The 26,833-nt window shown below is 46.7% G+C and overlaps 1 protein-coding gene across 2 annotated transcripts; it reads right to left on the bottom strand.

Annotated features, from left to right (window-relative positions):
* Positions 1–7,285: 7,285 nt before the first annotated feature.
* Positions 7,286–11,031, bottom strand: LOC149450324 (E3 ubiquitin-protein ligase TRIM39-like). Of its 2 annotated transcripts, none has more exons than XM_089692038.1 (2): positions 10,362–11,031; positions 7,286–8,208 (listed from the first exon to the last, which is right to left on the bottom strand). In XM_089692038.1, the coding sequence occupies exons 1-2, from the start codon at positions 11,029–11,031 to the stop codon at positions 7,286–7,288; spliced, it is 1,593 nt and encodes a 530-aa protein (XP_089548164.1). The 2 variants fall into 2 exon arrangements, with proteins under 2 accessions (XP_089548164.1, XP_089548165.1); XM_089692039.1 differs by having other exon boundaries at positions 10,371–11,031.
* Positions 11,032–26,833: the final 15,802 nt, after the last annotated feature.

Raw genomic sequence — 26,833 nt, 5'->3', positions numbered from 1 at the left:
CCTCTGGTGCCATGTCTTCAGTGTCTTCTTCTGTTTCTTCTACCCCCCCCCCGGAAGAGGGAGAAGAGTTGCAGAGTTTATCTGGGTACATCTGACCAGGGTGACATGATCAGGTAAAAGAAGAGAGCCTTGCAGTCGCAGATGCCTGGCGGCAGATAGATGTTTTGGTTGGGTTTGGTTCAGTACTGCGGTAATGTCATGGGGGGCCAGAAGTGTGAGTGGATGTCCTAAGACCAAATCTGCCGTTTTATCCAGGAGAAGATGAGCAGCAAAAACAGCCCTCAGACAGGAGGGACCACGCCGTGCAACCGGGTCTAGCCTGCAGGAGTAATAACCCAGAGGCCGGAGGCAACCCCCATGGCGTTGTGCCAGAACTCCTGTTGCATGACCCTGTCTCTCAGCCACAAAACGTTTGAAGGGCTCATCATAATCTGGTAGACCTAATGCAGGTGCAGTGGAGATGGCTTTTTCCAGGCAATGGAAATCAAGTACAGCTTCTTCTGTCAGGAAAAAGGGTTCAGATTTCAGGGCATCATAAAGGGATTGCATCAAGATGGAGGCTTCTGGGATCCAAGAACGACAATAGGAAACCAACCCTAAAAAAGCATGCAGGGTTTTTGGTCCCTGAGGTATTGGGACATTCTGGATAGCCCGTACTCTATCCGGCGTGAGGTGACGAGTGGCTTGGGAAATGCAATGTCCCAAGAAAATGACAGAAGTTTGGCACCACTGTAACTTGTCCTTAGAAACCTTGCAGCCCTATTAAGCCAGGTGGTGGAGGAGGTTCAGAGAGGCGATTTTTCCTTCAGAGTGGTTGGTGGCACATAGGAGCAAGTCATCCACATATTGGAGAACTATGACTTCCGGGTGTGACTGTTGCCAGGTGCTGAGGATAGTTGTCATGACCTTTGTAAATTGGCTTGGCGAATTTTGGGCCCCTTGGGGCATAACTCTCCAGGTATACTGTCGGCCAGCATGGGTAAAGGTGAAGAGGTACATGCAGGAGGGGTCCAGCAGAACACTGAAGAAGGCATTTGCCAAGTCAATAACTGTGAACACTTGGGCTGTGGGAGGTACCCCTGCAAGCAGGGTGTGGGGGTTTGGTACAATGGGGGTTTCCAAAATAGTTGCCTCATTGACTGCTCTCAGATCTTGAACCATGCGATATTTGGTGGGCTCACCCTTTGGAGTTCTTTTCTTCACTGGGAAAAGGGGTGTATTGCATGGGGACACACAGGGAATTAATGTCCCGTTTTCCAGAAGTATATTGACTTGTTTGGAGATGGCGTCCATCTGGGCTTGCTTCAGAGGGTATTGGGGCTTCCATGGCAATGGTGCTCCAGGCTTAAGCTGGACTAACACTGGAGTAACTTTCAGATGGCCAATATCCTCAGGGCCGGTGGACCAAAGAGTGAGTGGCAGCTCCTGTAAGGCCTGTTCTACATGGTCTGGCAAGGGGCGGCCTGAAACTTCCTGTAGAGACATCATCAGTGGTAATGAACATAGAGCCGAGGTGTCCTCCTCTCCCAAGGGGGTGGAGAGCTGAATGGTGCCATCTGGTTGGTAGGATATAGTTGCTTGCAACCTGGACAAGACATCAGCTCCCAGCAGGTTCAACGGGCAAGTATTTGACACCACAAAGCGAGACAGAAGATTGGGTAAGGTGCCGATATGTAGAGGTTTTGTAAGCCAACTGCGTTGTGGGCAGCCGTCTACTCCAACGCAGGAGACATCAATGTTTGAGAGGTATGTTTCATTGGGTAAATCTTCTCTCCGCAAAACGCTTCTGGCTGCACCTGTGTCCACTAAGAATTGTGTAGGATGTCCCTCAATGGGGACAGTGACCTTTGCTAGGGGCCCACTAGCACAATATCCATGAGAAGAAACTGTCATAAGGGGAGTGGACACAGGCTTGCCCCTGTCCTATTGGAGAAGATTCAGATGTTCTTGGGTAGGACCTGTCCGTGGGGGTCCTGGAAGCGGTGGAGGTGGTGGCATTGCAGACTCTTCCCACCCTGAGTTGTAGTCATTGAGTCGTCGTGAACGTCTGGGAGCTCTGCATTCCCTTCTGAAATGTCCTGGTTTTTCACAGTTGAAACAAACAAGTGGGTTTCTTCTGGGGACCTGCTCTCTAGCTGACAACATGAGTGGTGTCGGCTTCCGGGCCACCTGGGTGGTCTCCAGACCCTTTGCCACTAATAGCAGTATATCCAGGTGGAGGGTGCGGTACTCTGGACGGGCAGTGATCAAGCCCTTGCGAACAGACTCCTTTAGTCCTGATACAAATGCAGAGGCCAGCATTTGAGTATGTACCTTGTTATGGACACTGAATCCCAGGTCTGTAAACACCTGTGTTAGTCTGGTATGGAACTTTTCCACCGACTCAGTCTTGTCTTGGGTAATGTCCTGCAACGTGGTGGCCTGGTCCGCCAGTCTCTCTCTGGCCCACTGCTGCAACTGATCACAGAAGGAAGTTCCCGAATCATAAGTGGTGTCCTCATTTGGCCTTACTCTGGTGATGTCTGCTTCTATTATAGGCCAATATGCATCCCCAGCCTTGATCTCACACAGACTCACTAGGTCCTTCCAAGCTGTGGAATAGGTCTTGTGGATCTGGGCTATGCGCCGGTAAAAAGGCATCGGGTGTTTTTCCGGGTTTGGGAGAGTAGTGAACAGCGAAGGTGCTTGGGATGGGGTGAAGGCCACATACATGATAGGGGCATCAGATATGGGGGTAAGTAGGGGAGTGGGGGACTGGGGCATGTCCCCATATCAGACTCATACATAGGTAAACTTTGGGGGGGGGATACGTAGTCTGGGCGAGTGGTTGGATGAGCGGCTTGGTTTCTGGATCTGGACTGCGGCCTTCCGGGGGTGGGTAGTCCTGTTGGGGGTAGATGGAGCTGGCATCATCTGCCTGTGTGACCCGGCGATCCGCCGTAGCTGCTGTAACTTCTGGGGCCCTTCTATCTATTTGGGGGGTCAGGGTGTCCGGGTTGGTAAACTTCCAGCCCTTCCATGTCCTGGGCATTCTTGGTTTAAACTGGTCTGAGGTTATTACAGGCATTAGGGGTGTATGGAGCGCTGAAGGTGGTTGGGAGCCAGGGACAGTAAGCACTGGGCAAGGGGGGGCAGCTGGCATGAGGTGTGTGTGGTATATCGGTGTGCTAGGCCCAGAGACAACATGGCTTATGGTGGCCTCACTGGGCGCCGCCATCTTTGTTGAGGGCGGAAGCGGAAGGGGTGGGGCCGGAGGCGGAAATGGAGGTGACTGAGTTGGAAGCATCAGATGTTGCATAGTCAGCTTCCAGTCACATCCCTTGCAAATCTCCTCCCACCCCGGATTCTTAACTGAACACCCCTTACATATCCGGAGGTTCTGACTACACAGTATGCAAAAATCTGGACTCTCGGGATGGGGCCTTCCTGTATTTCCACATGCCTCGCACCTCCGGGACGGGCCATCATCATAGGGGGGCGGCGCCTTGCCGGGCGCATCTCCTTTCCTGTAATATACATATACAACTCCCCCGTCCTGATTCAGTTTTTGCTCCACCCACCCCTCCTGATGTAGGGCGCGGGCCACATTAAAAACAAGTTTCTGCTGTCTTTAACATGTTATGCTTCATTAGAAGCCCTTTCTTCTCTTTACACAGTTTCCTCCACCAGTTCACAAGCAAATGAACTGTTCTCTGGCTTTGTAAGTTTCTGTCCCATTTTGTTTTACTTCCCTCCCGGGGACCCTAAGGTGGACCCCAAAGCCGTCACTCCCTCTTGTTCTGAGAGTGCAGTGTCATGAGACAGTTTAAGCACAACCCACGGACAGCACGCAGCACTTCCCCCCTGCTTCTCCTCCCAGTGACTTCCCTATTTTTCAGCTCCACTGAGAGTAATGTACATTAACCCTGTAAAGCAATATATCAGGAGCTAAGATACGAGCGTCACTGTACTACTTTCACCAATCCTCACTCTTTCATGTACACCAAACATTAATCCACATACATAGTGTGACCATGACATAGTATTTCAGACACGCCTGTCGGGAGTAAAATTTTTTTTTTTCCCCCCACAAGACCAATCCCTGGCTGTGGTTATTTCCCTCGTGTCGCCATTACTGCGACTGCGAGTCCCCTCGCGTCGCCATTACTGCGTCTGCGAGTTCAGTTCCCCTCGTGTCGCCATTACTGCGACTGCGAGTCCCCTCGTGTCGCCATTACTGCGACTGCGAGTTCCCGGCACCCTCTCTCAAATCAGGGTGTATCCTGTCCACTCCTGACGAGGAATATTGTGCTGTAATTCTCCCCTCCCTCACAGGCGCATCAACAACAACCCAACCAATCACACTGGTACACACAGACAACACAAAAGACAAGACATATCACACTGGTAGATGACGTTACACAGACAGGTGGGTTCAAAAGAGCCCCGGGCAAGTATACCTGTCCTTTGCTGACCAACAGACAGCCAGACGGGTGAGTAGTCCCGCTGGGCAATTCCAGACTACGCAGGTAAGGAATAATTAGACATAAAAATTGACTTACCGCTTTAGGAGGTGATCAGTTTCTTGCGTCTGGAATGCTCCACGGTCCCCCTCGTCCACTCTCGGTCAGCTGATCCGGTGTACAGAACCCGGAACCCATGCTGGGCGCCAAAATGTTTTGGACTCGGTCACTTACAGACCATTTACCGTGATCTATTAGTGAGCCAAATTAATATAGAATTACGTGCACGTGGAAGACAGACACTGACACTGTTGCAGTTTGTCAACTTCCTACAATTCTGTTTTATTGAGGAAATAACAGTATCATTTATAGGGCTTATGATGCAGGCAAAGCATATACATTGACTGGGTGAAAAGTCCACTGGGTTTCTGCGTGTTCTTCCATCCGTGTTGATATCTTCCAATCATTGTCCCCAAAGACTCATTCCCTTTTATGGGGGTTGTTTACATTAAAAGATACTTTTCTCCTAATGAGTCACCTAGGGTGAGACTCCGGATGAAGGCGCCATCTTAATCATCATCATTGTTCTGTCAACCTATATCTGATTGTTTACTTAAGAGAGTAAGGAATTATAAAGAGCAAGAAAGTAGCAAGACTATAAAATTGTCATTTTACTGATCATCTAACAGAACGTGGACTGTCTATCACAATCCACTACAGGGGGATTGGGGAGAATTTTTGCTGGGAGGGGGGATTTAGAGAGGGGGAGAGGATTTGTGCTCAGAAGTGAAATTTGAGATGAAGGGTAGAGGATTTGTACTAGGAGCGGGTAATTTTTTTTTTTTTTGGGGGGGGGGGGGATTTGTGCTGGGGGCATATAAGGAATGAGTGGATTTGAGCTGGGGGGTTGGATGGGGGGGGACACAAATATTTGTACTGGGAAGGGGATTTCAGCAAAGAGCAGATTTGTACTGGGATGAGGGGGGATGTTTAGGGGATAAGCAAGCAGATTAGTCCATTTTTTTGTGGGGAAGGGGATTTTTGCTAACACATAATGCTCATACATCTTGGGGGGGGGGCGCAATTCAGCATGTTCACCCTGAGCTCTAGATGATCTTGTCCCGGCACTGCTGGTCAGTAACACTCCTCCTGTATTAGATCGCCCCCACTCTGGAGGGAGGAGCACAGGGGGCACCTTTGGACAGCAGCATTATCTGTCTGGGGGGAGGGAAGTGTTAAATGGACTAGCAGATTTAAATACACTAACAAATTGAAGCCAAACTCCAAGCAGTTACAGAAAACATGCTTTCCCTCTTAGGATAAAGTTTTTACATAAATAATTAAAAGCTGAGTATTGTAATCACCCCTGTCATTGGCAGATGGTTTGTCTCATCCCTGTAACCGCTATATCTGGAAGGGAGCTTGTTCCTTTGAAAAACAACAGACATACTGGCAGGATCACCAGATAAAAAGAGGAAAGAAAGACTTAATAATAAAACTAATGCAGCCGTCACATCTAAGAATTGGTAAGCTGCAATATAACAAATGTTTCCCTTTGGGTTTAATACGGCTTTGAGGTACAGAATGTCCTTCCCTTATAACCACTTTACACAATAAAATATTTTCACCTTTCTAGATGACTTATTTATAACAGTGAATAACCATCCAGCATAATCTCTGCTGTTCAGCAGTCAGACGGGTAAAAGGGCCATAAAACCGACTCATGATTAAATCTTCACAGGGGTTGTAAACCCTTACCTATACCCAGTGCAGTGACTGGCCTCAGGAGATACACAGAGAGGAAACAAATCCTCCTACATAAGTTGTACCTGTGTATCTGCAGCCTTCTCTTCTCTACATCTGTTCAAAGTGCAGAATTTATACAGCTTGTCCAAAAGTTCAGAAAACTGGGGGCGGGAGCTAAAGTTACATAACTCCCAACCTCAGCATAACCCCCAACCTCAGCATAACCCCCAACCTGAACCCCTAAAGCTGACCATACACTATACAATCTGTTTCGGATCTTCCAGCAACTACTGTATGTAATGCGAGGGTCTGCCTGGATACAATATCAGTGGATTGCTCATATCCGGCTTTATATGACATACTTTTGGTAAATCTAAGGCTGACCACACTCTACACCACCAAATCTCCTTTAGCTTTACCAAAACTATCTCCTATGAAGACAAACTTAAACAATCCTCTCAGTGCCGGTTCACACATATGTGGATTGGATTGGTTTGAACCGCATCCAATCCGCATGACATGTGACATAACATTGCTTCCTATGGTGCCTGTCCACATAGGTCCGGTGCACTGGCGGTGAGAAGGGGTTATGTGTGATTTCTGAGCAGTGTGGTCCGGTTCAGGTGCGGATTACAGGCTACTGACTTCTATGGGAACCGTTTCTAAGCCGCACATGTGTGAACGGGATAAAATCCTGACCTGAACCTTTCCTGAACCTGATGTAAACCTGATCTGAACCGCTGAACAACTACTGTGCCAATTAGCTGTGAATCCTGAGCTACACATGTGTGAATCAGCTCTTTATTGGGTCACATCAGGCAGACCCGTATACTACACAGCTGATGGGAGATCTAAAGGTTATTGTACAATCAGATTGTATAGTGTGTGGTCAGCCTAATGTTAAATAACCCCCCCCCCCAAATTTTGCCTTGTTGGGTGTGGAAGTGATGGAGGACAATCTCCTCGGCTGAGATCTACCAGATCTACCGATTGAAGAAATATATTATCTCTACAAACGGTGTCATCCTATGAACCAGATTCACATTTCTCAGCAGATTTCACCAGATTCAGGTCAGATTTCCTGTCATATGATCATTTTACACGTCTCCTGACCCCCCCCCAGAGATCTTTATACAACCTTTTCTTACACATAACCCGGCATGGAGGGGCTCAGTGAAGGTGGAGGTGAAGGTGTGGAGGTGTCTGATGGGGTCACACAGATCATAAAAGGACAGCTGCCCGGCCTCATAATCCACATAGATCCTGACTCTATCAGGGGGGGTATCGGGAGATATGTGGATTGATTTATCATCATGTAATAGACAACACTCACTATCATACTTCCACAAACTCCAGGACTTGTTATTACATCCAATCCATGACTGCCCTCCTCCCCTCTCTATACTGGGATAACACATCCCGACTCTGCACTCTCCCTCACTGACATCCACTTCCCAGTAATGTCGCCCCGAGGAAAAACTCCGACTGCTTAGTACCTGTTCCCAGTACTGAAATCTCTCTGGTGTTTCTGGACGATTCTGCTCTATATCTGACCAGGATGCAGTTTTCATGTCATCTGATATCTGTAGATTATTATGAGCTGTGTTCACATCCAGTAATAAGTCTGAAGCTTCCTGTATATTGAAGCATACATTTCCCCCTTTTATCATATCAGATATCCCTGTGTGTAATGTGTGTGAGATTCCAGCCACATCCAGATCCCATCCATCATGGAGGAGTCTATCATGTCTCTCTCTGTCCTCATCATCTCCCTCCTCAGTATCACACAAGTCCCCTGTGTCTGATTCCTGGAGGACAGTCAGGGGGTCGGTCATGTTACACAGCTCCTCAATGTCCCCCATCTTCCTGGACAGATCCTTCTTCTTTATCTCCAGTTGATGGATCATCTCAGACAATGGACATGAAAGCCGCTCTTCCTGGCTGGCGATCTCCCTCAGGACTCTCTTCTCCAGGTCCTCCAGTTGTCTCCTGAGCTCTATGAACAGGGCAGTGACTCTCTCTGTTAGGATGAGAGAAGGAGAAGAAGCGCCTCTAAGTGCAGCATAACACTTTAATGAAGATGAGAAGTAGGAACCCTCCCATGTATGAGGTACAAGTAATGCGAGGAGTGGAGAGGACGGTGTAGGTGATATTTAGAGACAAGATTGGTGATGTAATTTGGGGCAGAGTTATAAATGGCTTTATACGTTATTGTTAATGTTTTGAATTTTATTCGTTGGGCAATGGAAAGCCAGTGGAGGGATTGGCATAGAGGGGTGGAGGACACTGAGTGGAGGACAGTGGAGGGATTGGCAGAGAGGGGTGGAGGACACTGAGTGGAGGACAGTGGAGGGATTGGCAGAGAGGGATGGCAGATACAGAACGGTTAGTGAGGTGGGTGAGTCTGGCAGCAGCATTCATTATAGACTGAAGAAGAGATAGCCTGTGATGAGGTCAGCCAATGAGGAGGGAATTACAATAGTCAAGGTTTGATATAAAAAGGGAGTGAATAAGTTGCTTAGTGGTTTCCGAGGTTAGGAACAGTCGTATCTTGGAGATGTTGCGGAGGTGAAGTCTACAAGATTTGGACAGTGATTGGATTTGGGGCTGGAAGGACAGATGGGAGTCTAGGATTACATCTAGTACCCTGGCATGAGGGGAGGGACTGATGATTGTGTGGCTGGGGGGAATACTAAGAGCTCAGTTTTGGAAAGATTGAGTTTGAGGAAGTGGAGTAACATCCATGCCGATATGTCGCTTAGTAGGTTAGCAATGCGAGAGGAGACTGAAGGGGTGAGGTGAGGGGTAGAAAGATAGATTTGTGTGTCATCAGCATAGAGATGGTACTTCAAGCCGTGGGAGTTTATCAAGTGACCAAGGGAGGAGGTGTAGATGGAGAAGAGAAGGGACTTGGACAGAACCTTGAGGGACCCTTACAGAAAGAGGGAGTGAAGGAGGAGGCCGCTTTATATAGGTAACATTGAAGGAGCGCTGCGATAGGTAGGAGGAGAACCAGGAGAGAGCAGAGTTTCTGAGGCCAAGAGAGTGGAGTTTTTTGAGGAGGAGGGGATGGTCAACCGTATCAAAAGCCACAGAGAGGTCAAGTAGTAAGAGTACAGAGTAGTGGTCATTGGTTGGGATGAGTACGGAGTAGTGGTCATTGGTTGGGATGAGTACAGGGTAGTGACCATTGGTTGGGATGAGTACGGAGTAGTGACCATTGGTTGGGATGAGTACGGAGTAGTGGTCATTGGTTGGGATGAGTACGGAGTAGTGGCCATTGGTTGGGATGAGTACAGAGTAGTGGCCATTGGTTTTAGCAGTTAGTAGATCATTAGAGAGTTTTAGTAGGGCGGTTTCACTGGAGTGTAATGAGCGAAAGCCAGACTGTAAAGGGTCAAGAAGGTTGTTGTCGGTGAGGTGGGAGCTCAGGCGATTGTAGACTAAGTGTTCTAGGAGTTTAGAGGTGAATGGCAGCAGGGAGATGGGTCTTAAGTTGTTCATTTTGGTGGGATCCAGGGAGGGGCTTTTTAAGTATGGGAGTGATGTGCGCATGCTTTAGAGGGGAGGGGAAGGCACCAGTAGAGAGGGAAAGATTGAAGATGTGAGTGAGGGAGCATAGGAAGGAAGAGGAGGGTGACCGTAGTAGTTGTGAGGGGACAGGATCCTGGGGGCAGGTAGTGAGACGGGCTTCTGAGAAAACCTTAGTGACCTCTTCAGTAGTAGCAAGGTCAAAAGAGGAAAGTGTTGAGGGAGGTTTAGTATAAGGTATGCTAAGTGGGATGGATGTCTGTGCAGTGGCGATGCCCCTACGAATTGCGTCAATCTTGTTTTTGAAATGATTTGCAATCTCATGAGCAGTGAGTGAGGTACTGGGTGGGGGTGTAGGTGGAGAAAATAGAGAGTTAAAAGTAGAGAAGAGACGATGAGGACTGGATGACAAGGTATTAATAAGGTAATATATATATATATATAAATGTAGGTACGGGGAATGGAATAATTATTTATGAAGCAGTGGGGGGATGATGCATAGATATGATCACGATGTTGTGGTAGAGGGACCATATAATCTGGGACGGAGTTGGGAAAATTCAAATATCGGAAAAAATAATAATAAAAAAAATAGAAAGATTAGAATATAAATAAAAAATTATAAATAAAAAATTGTTAGACCTGTTAGACCAGCTGATTTTTCTTGTACTTTTCCCTTACGTTCCTGCAGACTCTGAACTCTTTTCTCCGTCTTCTCTGTCTCTGTCATCAGTTTCTGCAGAACGTTTCTCAGTTTCTGTTTCTTCTTCTCAGAAGCCTCATCCAGAGTCTCCACCTTGTGTCCCTGGTGTTCTCCAGCCAAACTGCAGGACACACAGATACAGGCGGCATCTGCAGCACAGTAATATTCAAGAAGTTTCCTATGGATGGCACATTTTCTGTTCTCCATGGAAGTGGTGGGGTCAGTTAGGACATGTTCTGGTGACTTGCTGTGGATTCTCAGGTGATTATCACACAGAGAAGCTTCACACATCAGACAGGATCTAACAGCGGGTACAGGAGAGTGAATGCAGTAAGTACAGAAGATTCCAGTCTTCTTCTCATCTGGCTGAGTAGACCGGAAGGTCTCCACTATGTTACGTAGTGTGATGTTCCTCTGCAATGCAGGCCGATCCTGGAACTTTTCTCTGCACTGAGGACAGGAATAACCTCCAGACCCCTCCTGTGTATCCAACGATCGATCAATACAGACCCGGCAGAAGTTGTGTCCACATCTCAGCATTACAGGATCGGCATAAATGTTCAGACAGATGGAACAGTCCAGCTCCTCTCTCAGATCAGCAGACGCCATCGCTGACACCAGAAGAGAGAAATGAAAGTGAAAGTCTCCGACACGGAAAATCTAAAGGTCGTCTCACATTTCTCAGCACAGGGCGGGGCTGAGCTGGTGTTGCAGTTTTATCTTCAGGAAGTTTGTGGATAAAGCAAATGTTTATAAATGAAAGGAATATATTCCGACATTTGTGATCTGATCTGTTTTTTTTTACGTCATTTTGATTATAAATAGTAAATTACATCTGCAGACAAGACATAAAACTGGGTTATATACCGCAGCGTGAAATGCTATTGGCATGTTTCTGTTTGTTGTATTTTGTGGTTAAGGCTGAGTTCACACACAAACGCACAGGAATCGCTGCATTTCCCCACCACATAGCAATCCCACTGTGTTCATGCCATCTGCTGCAGGTGTCAACTAAAAGTTAAAGCGGAGCTCCACCCAAAAGGGGAAGTTCCGCTTTAAGCCTTTGCCCCTTGTTCCCCATTAAGGATTGGCACCTTTGGGGAGCGGGTACCCGAAATTGACATGTACCCGCTCCCACTTCAGCTGCGATCACGTAGGCATTTGGAAGCAGAAGTTGTTCTCCACCCCCCTCTCTCCCCGAGAGAAAAGCAGCCGTGGTGAGGACACCGCTGGACCTAAGGACAGGTAAGTGTCTGTATTTTAACGGTCAGAAGCTCCAGTTTTTGCATCTTCTGACTTTAATTTTTTTTGTTCAGCTGGAACTCCGCTTTAACAACTCCCCAAAAGCAGGTTGCAGAACATGTTGCATTTGCTTGAATCAGATCACATGGGTATGAACCATGGCCGAATCTAGGGGGGTGCTGGGGTGGGTTATGCCCCCCCCCCCAGATTGCAGCTGTGCCCACCCAGGCAACCCCCCATGAATACTGTGCCCAAGCAGGGTTGCCAAACCATTGGTCAGGGAAGCAATCTGTAGGGGTGACTGGCTGCATCTGCCAAGTCTCTGTGTCCCAGACTCCAGGTAACGAGCTCTTCCCCGTCCCCTCTGCATAGACAGGAGAGGAGACAGGACTTGATCTGCTCCAGCTGATCCTGCCCCTATCCCCCTGTCTGCCCCGCCCACACACAGCCAGTGCAGTGCCTCAGAAAGGGAATGTGGGCGGGAGATATGAAATCCAGCCCCTGGAAGCTCCACCCTCTCTGCAAGATGGATGACGTTGCCTGAGTCTTCAGATCCCAGCTTGGGGTGAGTGAGCCCTGCTCTATGACTGACCTGTCCCCATCTTCCTCCCTTCTCCCCCTCCCTGTTCTAGAAGGTTTTGCAGACATGATTTCATATCTAGGGACACCTGAAGTACTATTGCGGATGGCTGACCGACTACTAGTTGGAGAAACTGATAGATATTTAATTCCCAAGTCTGCCATGCTTCTGTTTAACCCCCTCCTGCCCACAATCCCTTTAAGAGCTCCTTCACACTAGCTTTGGTCTCTGAAGAGCAATCTGTGTTCTGACCACTCTTCAGAGAGCATTTGGCAGGCAGCAAGGAGGTGTTGTATCTCCTCCTCACCACCCTCACCCTCCTGAGGATTTCCCCCCCTCCTGACCAGGCTATTTTTTGTGTTTCGGCGCTGTGTTACTTTAATTGACAATTGCGCGGTCATGCAACGCTGCACCCAAATGAAATTGATGTCCTTTTTTTCCCAGAAATACTGCCTGTGCAGTTTTATTTTTTGCACTATACACAAAAACAGACTGACAATTTTGAGAAAAAAAAAACTTTTTTTTACATTTTGCTATTGAACATGTCCAGTAAAAAATGTAAAAAAATCAAATTTCATCATAAATTTTGGCAAAAATGTATTCTGTGACATTTGCTAAAAATTATTTTTACTAGTAATGGCGGTGCTCAGCGACTTATAGCGGGACTACGGTGGGCATTCTGACACTGGAGGGGAGCTGACTAACTGCCATTGACACCCCTGTGACACCAATACAGTGATCAGTGCTAATAAAAAGCACTGAGGCTGTACTAATGGCACTGGGCAGGAAGGGGTTAACATGAGGTGCGATCAAAGGGTTAACTGTGTGCTGGGTGAAAACAACCAAATGCAGTGAGTCTGGAAAGAAGAGAAGGATAGAGAAGGAGGGTTATGGAGGACTTGAAAGGTGCTGAGTGGGGTTAGATGCAAACCAACCCCACCACCTTTCCAACCACTGGGTCTGGGTGAGTGGGTCCAGATGAGGCCTCCATAGGAAAGTGCTGAGGGAGAAGAAGAATCTGCTGCTTGGAGCCAGGTTTCTGTAATTGCTAGTAGGTGAAGGGAGCGGGAGACAAAAAGGTCATGGACAGAGGTGAGCTTATTCCAGACAGAGCGGGCATTCCAGAGCACACATGAAAAAGGGAGGGTGGTTTCTAGGAGCACGGGGACTGATATTAAATTGAGGGGATTGCGGCTATTCCCGGAGGAAGGAGGGTGCCTGGTGTGGGGGTGAGATACTGGAGGACCAGGGTTTGGGGAGATATCTCCAGAGGTTAGGAGAAGGAAGGTGAGGAAAATAAGATGGGAGCGGGATGTATATGAGTGCACTTGTATGATTATTATTATTAGTATTATTATAAAATAATTAACACCCTAACAATAAATTAATAATAAATAAGAAGACAAATAAAATATTAACCCCAAACGTAACTCCTAATTCTAACCCTAAAACACCTACCAGCCCTGTACACCCATAAGGGTAGGATGGAGATAATAGGTTGGAACGTCTGCTTACCTCTGAGCTGCTGGCACTCTCCTCTGCAGCTTGAGGAGCGATAGGCCCCATTCACACCTGAGCGATTGGTAGCTCCAAGCTCCAAAGTGCTTGAGGAGAAAAAAGCCAAATATTCTCAATGGAGATGGTTCACTTGTCCAAGCCAAGTCGCCTGAAGCCAAATACCTGAAGCTCAACCAAGTTCTGGAGCTTTTTTTGTTGCTTGGACAGATTTGCACATTTTGAGCATCGTTAATTCCATAGAAATAAATGGAACTGTGCGACTCGTGCATTTTTGAGCATTGTTGCATATTTTTGGAGCTTTTTTCTGCTCAAATGAACAAATGTGAAAAAAAATACTGTAATAATGATGATGATAATAATAATAATAATAATAAAAAATAAATGTTAAATAAATAAAACACAAATTTAAAAAATCATAAATAGTAAAAAGAAATATGTAATAATAAATAAATAGTAATTAATCCCTAAGCTTAACCCCCTAAAAAATAATAATTACTTATTATTATTAATTAACAATAATAATTATAATAACAATAAATTAATAAAAAAATAAGAAGACAATAAATAAAATATTAACCCCCTAACCCCAAAGCTTAACCCTAAAACACCTAACCTCTAACCCAAACCCTAACCCCAGTTCTAATCCCTAACCCTAACTCCAACCCCCCAACTCTAAAACCTAACCTTAACTCTATCCCCTTACTTAACCAAAAAAAAAAGAATAATAATTCGAGTTTCACTGATACCGGTATCAGTATCAGTGCTGATTTGCAGCTTTTGCATGAGTATCGGTACTCCTGCAAATGCTCCAATACCTGGAACCAATACCTTCAGGCTCGGTTCTTTCAGCTGTTAGTGGGATTCTCCCATTGACAGCTGAAATGTAAACCAAAAAAAGCCTGAAAAAATAATCCGGCCTCCACATCCCTAACACCCGACCACTCATTCAGCTGTCAGGGGGGTTTTGGATGTCCAGAGTTCTCACTACAGATAGACACGCAGTGTGAATTGGACAGAGCTGTTTCTTTATGATGTGCCTTTTATTTATTGATCATTTGTGAGTATAATACTTATTATTTACATTCATTAAACATTTTTAAGGTAATGCACTAGGCCGGTGCGCCCTCTGTTTGTTTTTTTCTATTCAGCGTTTTTCCAATGTTCTATTGTCCGGTTTTGGTGATCCTGTGCAAATTGTAGCCTCCGTTTCCTGTTCTTAGCTGACAGGAGTGGCACCCGGAGTAGTCTTCTGCTGCTGTAGCCCATCTGCTTCAAGGTTGGACATGTTATGCGTTCAGAGATGGTATTCTGCATACCCTGGTTGTAAAGAGTGGTTATTTGAGTTACTGTTGCCTTTCTATCATCTCGGACCAGTGTGCCCATTCTCCTCTGAACTCAACAAGGCATTTTCCTCCACACAACTGCCACTCACTGGATATTTTCTCTTGTTTGGACCATTCCCTGTAAACCCGAGAGATGGTTGTGCCTGAAAATCCCATTAGATCAGCAGTTTATGAAATACTCAGACCAGCCCGTCTGGAATCAAAAACCATGCCACGTTCAAAGTCCCTTAAATCCCCTTTCTTCGCCATTCTGATGCTCGGTTTGAACTTCGGCAAGTCGTCTTCACTAGATGCCTAAATGCATTGAGTTGCTGCCATGTGATTGGCTGATTAGCGATTTGTGTTACCAAGCAACTGAACAGATGTACCTAATAAAGTGGCAAGTGAGTGTACTATTACATAAAATATACCAGCTCAAGCTTTTCATCAAGTGAGAAAAATCTTACATCTGCCAATCTGAAGGGCAGCAGGGTCAGCTACAGACTCGGGAGATTTATTTTTTCATTCACAGCTATTTGCTTACATCAGTATTTGAATCTCTAGGACAACAGAGCAAAGTCTTTCATTACAGGAGAAAATGTGTCTGGTAACCTCTACACCAGGGGTGTCCAACTGGCGGCCCTCCAGCTGTTGTGAAACTACAAGTCCCATCATGCCTCTGCCTTTGAAAGTCATGCTTGTAACTGTCAGTCTTGCAATGCCTCATGGGACTTGTAGTTTGGCAACAGCTGGAGGGCCGCCAGTTTGACACCCGTGCTCTACACTGTGCAGTAACTGCAAGCATTGGTTGAATTGGTCATTTGGCTCCCAGTATCATGGTGCATGATTGGGCAAAGCTAGATAATAATGAGAATATACACCAATCAGCCATAACATTATGACGCTGACAGGTAAAATCTATAACACTGGTTATCTGGTTACTATGACATCTGAAAGTGGGTGGGATATATTAGGCAGCAAGTGAACATGTTGTCCCTGAAGTCATGTTGAAAGCAGAAAAAAAAAAATTGTACAAGTATAAGGATTTGAGTGGCTTTGACACGAGCCAAATTGTACCATCCAGATGACGGGTCAGAGCAACTTCAAAACTGCAGCTCTTGTGAGATGTTCCCGGTCTGCAGTGGTCAGGATCAACCAAAAGCTGTCCAAGGAAGGACAACCATCGAACTGGTGACAGGTTTATGGGGGGGGGGGGGGGGCAAGGCTCATTGATGGAGATGGGGAGCAAAGGCTGACCGTGTAGCCCGATCTAAGGGAAAATTGTAGCTCAAATTGTTGAAAAGTGAATGCTGGTTCTGATAGAAAGGTGTCAGAACACACAGTGCATCGCAGTTTGCTGTGTAGCCACAGAGCGGTCAGGGTGCCCATGCTGACCCGTGTCCACAGCCATAAGTGCCTACAATGGGCACATGAGCATCAGTAAATTGTTGGTGCTATATGAATATCTGTAATAAATACATACAATGCACTTTACAGGCTCAGGGAAGGAGTAGGACAGTAGGGGGTAACAGGTCCTAGCACTGAAGGCCACACAGCCAGGCAGCGAGCTCTTTTAGCAGGTGGTCATCAATGGCATTCCCTTGGTTTTTTTCTCATCCATTAAGGTAAAATAAAATGTTAATAAAGTAACCTGACCTAGTAGTAGCCGGGACACCTGATAATTCAGATTTAGTTAGATAACTTCACTGATTGATTCCAAACCTTCATGGGCAGCACTGGAGCCCTGGAATGACATCCCTCTACACAGAGCCAACTCCTCATTGAGAGACCCCACACTACATTGTTAGAGGTGATAGGCCTATTTTCAGCTTTCCAAAAAAAGTTGTCATTTGCAAAGAGAACACTGGAGCCCCATTGATGGTACAAAACATGCTGGGACCAAGTGCCCTCCTCTATCACAATACGAGGCCAATGTATAAAGGTTTGACATAAGACAGGTACACTTTAAGAAGATGTGACCCTCACCTTACTGGAAATCCAAGACAACCGCTGCAGTTGTATTATTAAAAGGACATTTGTTAATGTGATACATTGTTTCTCTTTATCGCTTGTTTGCATCTCTATGGTGGAATTGGTAGTTATTCGTGTGTTGAGTGGCACAAATGTTAAGAATTATTGGCAGAAACTATGCAGAGCCAGATTTCGGTGACTGGGTCTGATTTATCAGAAGGCGGTTATTTATAAATGTCCCCAACAAAGTGAAATTCTCTCTTTGCCTTATTTCTCAATCTGCCCCTCTAGCCTATAGCAGTTCTCATGACGGTGGTCAACGCAAACCATAGAAATGGTAACAACAGCTGCTGAGACACATCCTAACAGCGACCAAATGTTTGATAACTCTGAACTGGAAAAAGAGTTCTCCTCCATCTCAAGGAGCGTTATACGCTGGAATTAAGGATGTGGAGCTTATGGAAATGTTGACTGCTCACCTTGGGGACAAGTTAGAGGAACATAACCAGGTTTGGGGTGGCATCCTCAGGAAGCTCTATCTTAATAGATCCCGGGGTCTTCTTTCACTCCCTTCCTTTTTTTCAATATTACTGTGGTTTGGGTTGGTTGCATAGCCATAATATCGATCATTTGATCCATCACTACCACCTGGAAGTCTCAAGCTGCATTTAGAATACCTTACAATACACTTTACTTGAATTATCTACATATTATGTTCCCATAGTCACTCATGTGCCGAAGTCAGCTCTGCTTCATCAATGGTAATGGCTTCCTCTTGGAATGGAAACTTGTAACATCCATGTCACTCGTATAGCGCACTCTTTTTGGGTGTACCAAGATTTATGCTGAGCTATGCCGACAGTCCTTACATAATGGTCTTCTTTTTTCTATATAACTGTACCCTGTATTAAAAATTAAAATTTTCAATAAAAATTGTTATTTAAAAAAATGGTAAAAACAAGACAGAATACCCCTGTACAAATCAACTCCTGTACCCCAGTACAAATCATTAGTAAGACCTCATCTGGAATATGAAGTTCAGTTTTGGGCGCCAATTCACAAAAAGAACATTGGGGAACTGGAGAAAGTACAGAGATGGGCAACCAAACTGATAAGAGGCATGGAGGAGATCAGCTATGAGGAAAGATTAGAGGAACTGAATTCTACTGAGAAGAGAAGATTAAGGGGGGATATGATCTCCATGTATAATACATAAGGGGGGATATGATCTCCATGTATAATACATAAGGGGGGATATGATCTCCATGTATAATACATAAGGGGGGATATGATCTCCATGTATAATACATAAGGGGGGATATGATCTCCATGTATAATACATAAGGGGGGATATGATCTCCATGTATAATACATAAGGGGGGATACGATCTCCATGTATAATACATAAGGGGGGATACGATCACCATGTATAATACATAAGGGGGGATACGATCACCATGTATAATACATAAGGGGGGATACGATCTCCATGTATAATACATAAGGGGGGATACGATCTCCATGTATAATACATAAGGGGGGATACGATCACCATGTATAATACATAAGGGGGGGATACGATCACCATGTATAATACATAAGGGGGGGATACGATCACCATGTATAATACATAAGGGGGGGATATGATCACCATGTATAATACATAAGGGGGGATATGATCTCCATGTATAATACATAAGGGGGATATGAACTCCATGTATAATACATAAGGGGGGGATATGAACTCCATGTATAATACATAAGGGGGGGATATGAACTCCATGTATAATACATAAGGGGGGGATATGAACTCCATGTATAATACATAAGGGGGGATATGATCTCCATGTATAATACATAGGGGGGGATATGATCTCCATGTATAATACATAAGGGGGGATATGATCTCCATGTATAATACATAAGGGGGGATATGATCTCCATGTATAATACATAAGGGGGGATATGATCTCCATGTATAATACATAAGGGGGATATGATCTCCATGTATAATACATAAGGGGGATATGAACTCCATGTATAATACATAAGGGGGGATATGATCTCCATGTATAATACATAAGGGGGGATATGATCTCCATGTATAATACATAAGGGGGGGATATAATCACCATGTATAATACATAAGGGGGGGATATGATCTCCATGTATAATACATAAGGGGGGATATGATCTCCATGTATAATACATAAGGGGGATATGATCTCCATGTATAAATACATTAGTGGTTCATATAGTGAACTCGGTGTAGAGGTATTCCCCCTGAGGTCATCACAGAGGACAAGGGGGAGCTTTTTACGTCTGGAGGAAAATAAATTTAATCTCCAAATGCAGAAAGGTTTCTTCACAGTGAGAGCTGTGAGAATGTGGAATAGACTCCCTCAAGAGTTGGTTGTGGCCAGCTCAGTGGATTGCTGTAGGAAAGTCCTGGATTCTTTCTTGGATACACAGAATATAACTGGATATAACATTTATAGGGAAAGTTGATCCAGGGAATATCCGATTGCCTCTCGGGGGGTCAGGAAGGAATTATTTTCCCTGCAGGAGGAAATTGGATCATGCTTTGCTGGGTTTTTTTTCCCTTCTTCTGGATCAACTGTGGGTGTAGGATTATAATTTTTTTTTAATGGTTGAACTGGATGGACTTTTGTCTTTTTTCAGCCAGACTAACTATGTAAGAATAGGCAAAATGTAGCCAAAACACTAGAAACCTTCAACAAAAACTATTGGAGTCTAAAAATAAACGGAGAAAAAAAAAAAAATTAAAAAGCACAAGCAGTACCATCCCCAGCTTCCCATTTCATAATAGATTCTACCAGATTTATAGTGACGGAAAATGAAAGTTTCAGTGATGCTCTTCAGAAACTCTTCACAAAGGATTCTGGATCCAGGTTAGGGTTACGGCCCGGATTATGGAAAATGTGAAATATACTTTATAAATAGACAAAAAATACTGTTATTCAAGAAAAGACACACTATCTCCCCGCTAAAGTGGGGGTGAAAGTGTCACACAAATTTTAAATAGTAAGACAAAGCAGCCAATTTAAATAACAAATCAATAAACAGTGACTAAAACATATCACATAAACAGCGTTCTGTCATAAAAGGAATAATTCTGACAAACAATATCCAATCAAGATAAGTAAAAAGAAAAAGAAACTTCCACCAAAAATAAAACAATGTGAAAAGTTCAGTTCATTTCAGTGATGTGATCTCTCTTTAAAGTAACATTGATCCACCATCATTGTGATCCTGCAGTGATTATCACCCCATTGAATTCAACACTCACCAGAAGCTGGTGAATAACCAGCAGTGGAAACTCAGGAGAAAGTCAATCGCCTTAATGCTGAATAGTTGTAAAAACAACAATTGGATAATCAGCCAGCAACCCAAAGCAACCTTCAATCAATGGAATATCAATGGCTCAAGGTCCGATCTGATGCAGGAAGAGTAATCTCAGAGGATTCTTGGACCAGAGACTAGCAGCAAGCGATCACCCACCCTATAGACACATTGGGGTTTATTTACTAAAGCTGGAGAGTGCAAAATCAGGCTCACTTCTGCTTTCTAACCAATCAGCTTCTAACCTCAGCTTGTTCAATTAAGCCTTGGCAATAAAACCTGGAAGCTGATTGGTTTCTATGCAGAAGGGGGCCTGATTTTGCACTCTCCAGCTTTGGTAAATAAACCCCATTGAGTCATTGGCATTGAAGATCTGACAAGTGGATGAGTGAAAAGTTTAAACTATGTGAGAGATCTGCCCGATCCAATCAAATCTGTGCAAAGTGGAGCCCCCCCCCCCCCCGTGATTCCATATGATGGGGGTCTGCAGCGTTCAGGGTGTAGCTGTCTATGTAGCTGCTGCATCGCCTGCTCTCTGCTCTGGAACCTCTGCATAGACAGCTACGCCCTGATCCCCCATTCATCTGAATGCTGCAGACCCCCATCATATGGGATTCACTGGGGGGGGCTCCACATCACACAGATTTGGTTGGATCGGGCAGATCTCTTGCATAGTGTAAACTTTTCACTCATCCACTTGTCAGATCTTCAATGCCAAGGACTGAATGTGTCTATAGGGTGGGTGATCACTTGCTGCTAGTCTCTGGTCCAAGAATCCTCTGAGATTACTCTTCCTGCATCAGATCGGAGCTGAGCGATTGATATTCCATTGATTGAAGGTTGCTTTGGGTTGCTGGCTGATTATCCAATTGACTCTGATGAAGTCACGTGCCTCACCAATGGTACCTGACCGCGGTCAAACTCTCCATCTACTCCCCGAAACAATCTCCTACATGCTGGAGACAATGTGGTGAGCCAGGCTCCACATTACATATTCTGTGGTCATGCAAGTCACTTCCATCCTCACTGTTCAATTAATCTCCGAAATACACAAAATCTTGATAGTCCTGAACCCCTCATTAGCACTCCTACACATCGGGATCGAGAAACTCCCTTCCCATCCCCCAACAATTATTACCCACATACTCTTTGCTGCCAAAATGAATATTACTAGATTCTGGAACACAAACAATCCCCCCCAATCACTTCACTAATTACAGACCTTAACATTCAATGTCAGATGGAAACATTATCCGCAATGAACACTTCTTCCCATCACACATCTATTATCCAATGGAGCCGAAAACCACCCGAAATGTCCTGTACAACCCTGATGACCTTTCATGAGATGGAATCACATCCCTTAGCAAGACTGGTGTCTCCTCAATTACCCAGATATATCCCTCCTCCCCCAATCCTATCCCCCCCCCCCACCAAAACCCCCTAATATACCAATCTCCTCCCCCAATCCTATCCTCCCCCACCCCCCCCACCACCAAAACCCCCCTAATATACCAATCTCCTCCCCCACCCTCCCACCAAAACCCCCTAATATACCAATCTCCTCCCCCAATCCTATCCTCCCCCCCCACCAAAACCCCCCTAATATACCAATCTCCTCCCCCAATCCTATCCCCCCCCACAAAAACCCCCTAATATACCAATCTCCTCCCCCACCCCCCCACCAAAACCCCCTAATATACCAATCTCCTCAACCAATCCTATCCTCCCCCACCAAAACCCCCTAATATACCAATCTCCTCCCCCAATCCTATCCTCCCCCACCCCCCAACCAAAACCCCCTAATATACCAATCTCCTCCCCCAATCCTATCCTCCCCCACCCCCCCCCCACCAAAACCCCCTAATATACCAATCTCCTCCCCCAATCCTATCCTCCCCCACCCACCCCACCAAAACCCCCTAATATGCCAATCTCCTCCCCCAATCCTATCCTCCCCCACCCCCCCCCCCACCAAAACCCCCTAATATACCAATCTCCTCCCTCAATCCTATCCCTCCCCCACCAAAAACCCCCATAATATACCAATCTCCTCCCCAATCCTATCCCCCCCCACCAAAACCCCCCTAATATACCAATCTCCTCCCCAATCATATCCTCCCCCACTCCCCCACCAAAACCCCCTAATATACCAATCTCCTCCCCCAATTCTATCCTCCCCCACCCCCCAACCAAAAACCCCCTAATATACCAATCTCCTCCCCCAATCCTATCCTCCCCAACCCCCCCCCCCCACCAAAACCCCCTAATATACCAATCTCTTCCCCTAATCCTATCCTCCCCCCCACCCCCACCAAAACCCCCCTAATATATAAATCTCCTCACCCAATCCTATCCTCCCCCACCCCCCCACCAAACACCGCTAATATACCAATCTCCTCCCCCAATCCTATCCTCCCCAACCCCCCCACCAAAACCCCCCTAATATACCAATCTCCTCCCCCAATCCTATCCTCCCCCACCCCCCCACCAAACCCCCCTAATATACCAATCTCCTCCCCCAATCCTATCCTCCCCCACCCCCCCACCAAAACCCCCCTAATATAACAATCTCCTCCCCCAATCCTATCCTCCCCCACCAAAACCCCCCTAATATACCAATCTCCTCCCCTAATCCTATCCTCCCCAACCAAAACCCCCCTAATATAACAATCTCCTCCCCCAATCCTATCCTCCCCCACCAAAACCCCCCTAATATACCAATCTCCTCCCCTAATCCTATCCTCCCCCACCCCCCCACCAAAACCCCCCTAATATAACAATCTCCTCCCCCAATCCTATTCTCCCCCACCAAAACCCCCCTAATATACCAATCTCCTCCCCTAATCCTATCCTCCCCCACCCCCCCACCAAAACCCCCCTAATATACCAATCTCCTCCCCTAATCCTATCCTCCCCCACCCCCCCACCAAAACCCCCTAATATACCAATCTCCTCCCCCACCCCCCCACCAAAACCCCCCTAATATACCAATCTCCTCCCCCAATCCTATCCTCCCCCACCCCCCCACCAAAACCCCCCTAATATACCAATATCCTCCCCCAATCCTATCCTCCCCCACCCCCCCACCAAAACCCCCCTAATATACCAATCTCCTCCCCCAATCCTATCCTCCCCCACCCCTACACCAAACCCCCCCTAATATACCAATCTCCTCTCCGGGGTTCACCAATTGCACACGAATACCTCTGATGATATTACTAAATAAGACCAACACCTCCTCCGTCCAACGGGGGGAACCGCAACACAATCATCAGCCATGTCTTGTCTATTGCAATATTGGATGATGGAACCATTTCTCTTTTCAATGTTTTTTTTTCCTGTTTATCTCTGAAAATACTTAATAAAAATATTGAAACATACAAATCTTTATAGGAGACACTTTATAAGCCGTTCCAGGTTACCAGTTTAGAGTCACAGAGGAGGTCAGGTGATAGAATTATTGCTCTCCTCCGACATTCACCGCGATACCTCACATGTGTGATCACTGGTCATGTATGTGTATGACACCAATGCCTGCGTTCACCTTTACACTTCAGCGAGGGGGGGATGGGGGCACTTTAAATTGTTTTTTATTATGTCTTTGTTTTGTGCCCTGTACACTGTGACAGGTGATGACATGTTTGTGGGACACTGACAGGTGACGACATGTTTGTGGGACACTGACAGGTGATGACATGTGTGTGGGACACTGACAGGTGATGACATGTGTGTGGGACACTGACAGGTGATGACATGTGTGTGGGACACTGACAGGTGATGACATGTATGTGGGACACTGACAGGTGATGACATGTGTGTGGGACACTGACAGACGATAACATGTTTGTGGGACACTGACAGACGCTGACATGTTTGTGGGACACTGACAGGTGATGACATGTTTTGTGGGACACTGACAGGAGATGACATGTTTGTGGGACACTGACAGGAGATGACATGTTTGTGGGACACTGACAGGTGATGACATGTTTGTGGGACACTGACAGGTGATGACATGTATGTGGGACACTGACAGGTGATGACATGTTTGTGGGACACTGACAGGTGATGACATGTTTGTGGGACACTGACAGGTGATGACATGTTTGTGGGACACTGACAGGTGATGACATGTTTGTGGGACACTGACAGGAGATGACATGTTTGTGGGACACTGACAGGTGATGACATGTTTGTGGGACACTGACAGGTGATGACATGTTTGTGGGACACTGACAGGTGATGACATGTTTGTGGGACACTGACAGGTGATGACATGTTTGTGGAGCACTGACAGGTGATGACATGTATGTGGGACACTGACAGGTGATGACATGTTTGTGGGACACTGACAGGTGATGACATGTTTGTGGGACACTGACAGGTGATGACATGTATGTGGGACACTGACAGGTGATGACATGTATGTGGGACACTGACAGGTGATGTCATGTTTGTGGGACACTGACAGACGCTGACATGTGGACAGGGACAGATGCTGCTTGGTGTCCTGGTGTGGGGGGGCTGCAGAGCTGTGTAATGGAGGAATAAAATCATCAGCTACACACATCAACTGTCACAATTTGCAGCATCCCCCCCCTCCCCCCCTCACTGAGCTCTCTGACATTCAGAGATGGCTGTGATTGGACACTGCCATCACCATTGGAAGGTCCAATCAGAGAGCCCATATCCCAATCCGTAATGGGCCGACGGGCGCGGCCATCACAGATCCGTGCTGTTGCGTGGCCCCGGGGCCGCACACAAGCGCATGTTCTGAGGGACGTACAGGAACGTCCAATCAGAACGGGGGAGCTCCCAGCTGGCCGTTTATGTACATTGGTCAGGTGGGAGGGGTTAAAGCCCCTTAAAGGTCATCAGTGTAGTGTATGGAGGAGGTCTGGTGCTGGAATTATTGCCTCATCCTGGCGTGTGCGCTGATATGTAACATGTATCGCAATCCACATCTTCATGTGTAGGGGCCCCACTGTGTGCTTTGACATTTCAATGTGCATATATGTGGGGGGGTCTCAATTTTTATTTTTTGGAGGGGAGGAGATGTGCTTGGGTGTAACTTTCATTTATTGCATACATTTTATTTTTTTTTACTTTTTCTGTGTGACAGGTTCTCTTTATTGAGACATCAAAGGTCTAAAAGCCCCGGGTGTGTCCCCTGTACTACACTGACAGGAATACAGTGCACTGCATTACATTCTATCCTGGCCTCCATGGTCAGGAGTCTGTCAATGGGGCCCCAGAAGTCATATCAACACGTCACTTCTGGGTCAGGACACGCAGGAGCCACACACAGCCTGATACCCAGGAGCCACACACAGCCTGATACCCAGGAGCCACACACACAGCACGATACCCAGGAGCCCCACACACAGCCCGATACCCAGGAGCCCCACACACAGCCCGATACCCAGGAGCCCCACACACAGCCCGATACCCAGGAGCCCCACACACAGCCCGATACCCAGGAGCCACACACAGCCCGATACCCAGGAGCCACACACAGCCCGATACCCAGGAGCCACACACAGTCCGATACCCAGGAGCCACACACAGCCCGATACCCAGGAGCCACACACACAGTCCGAGACCCAGGAGCCACACACACAGCCCGATACCCAGGAGCCACACACACAGCCCGATACCCAGGAGCCACACACACAGCCCGATACCCAGGAGCCACACACACAGCCCGATACCCAGGAGCCACACACACAGCCCGATACCCAGGAGCCCCACACACACAGCCCGATACCCAGGAGCCACACACACAGCCCGATACCCAGGAGCCACACACACAGCCCGATACCCAGGAGCCACACACACAGCCCGATACCCAGGAGCCACACACACAGCCCGATACCCAGGAGCCACACACACAGCCCGATACCCAGGAGCCACACACACAGCCCGATACCCAGGAGCTATACAAAGTCAGATACCCAGGAGCCACACAGTCCATACCCATAACCACAGAGCCCAATATCCAGGACCTCACAGTCTGATACCCAGAACCACACAGCACCATACCCAGAACCACACGGTACCATACCCAGAACCACACGGCACCATACCCAGAACCACACGGCACCATACCCAGAACCACACGGTACCATACCCAGAACCACACGGCACCATACCCAGAACCACACGGTACCATACCCAGAACCACACGGCACCATACCCAGAACCACACGGCACCATACCCAGAACCACACGGTACCATACCCAGAACCACACGGCACCATACCCAGAACCACACGGCACCATACCCAGAACCACACAGCCCCATACCCAGAACCACACGGCACCATACCCAGAACCACACGGCACCATACCCAGAACCACACAGCCCAATACCCAGAACCACACAGCACCATACCCAGAACAACACAGCCCC

Source organism: Staurois parvus, unplaced genomic scaffold, assembly GCF_062004578.1.
Source record: "Staurois parvus isolate SC_StPar_1 unplaced genomic scaffold, SC_StPar_1.0 ptg000575l, whole genome shotgun sequence".
Classification (NCBI taxonomy): Eukaryota; Metazoa; Chordata; class Amphibia; order Anura; family Ranidae; genus Staurois; species Staurois parvus.
The sequence above is the reverse complement of the archived record's forward strand: the minus strand, read 5'-3'. Positions and strand labels throughout refer to the sequence as shown.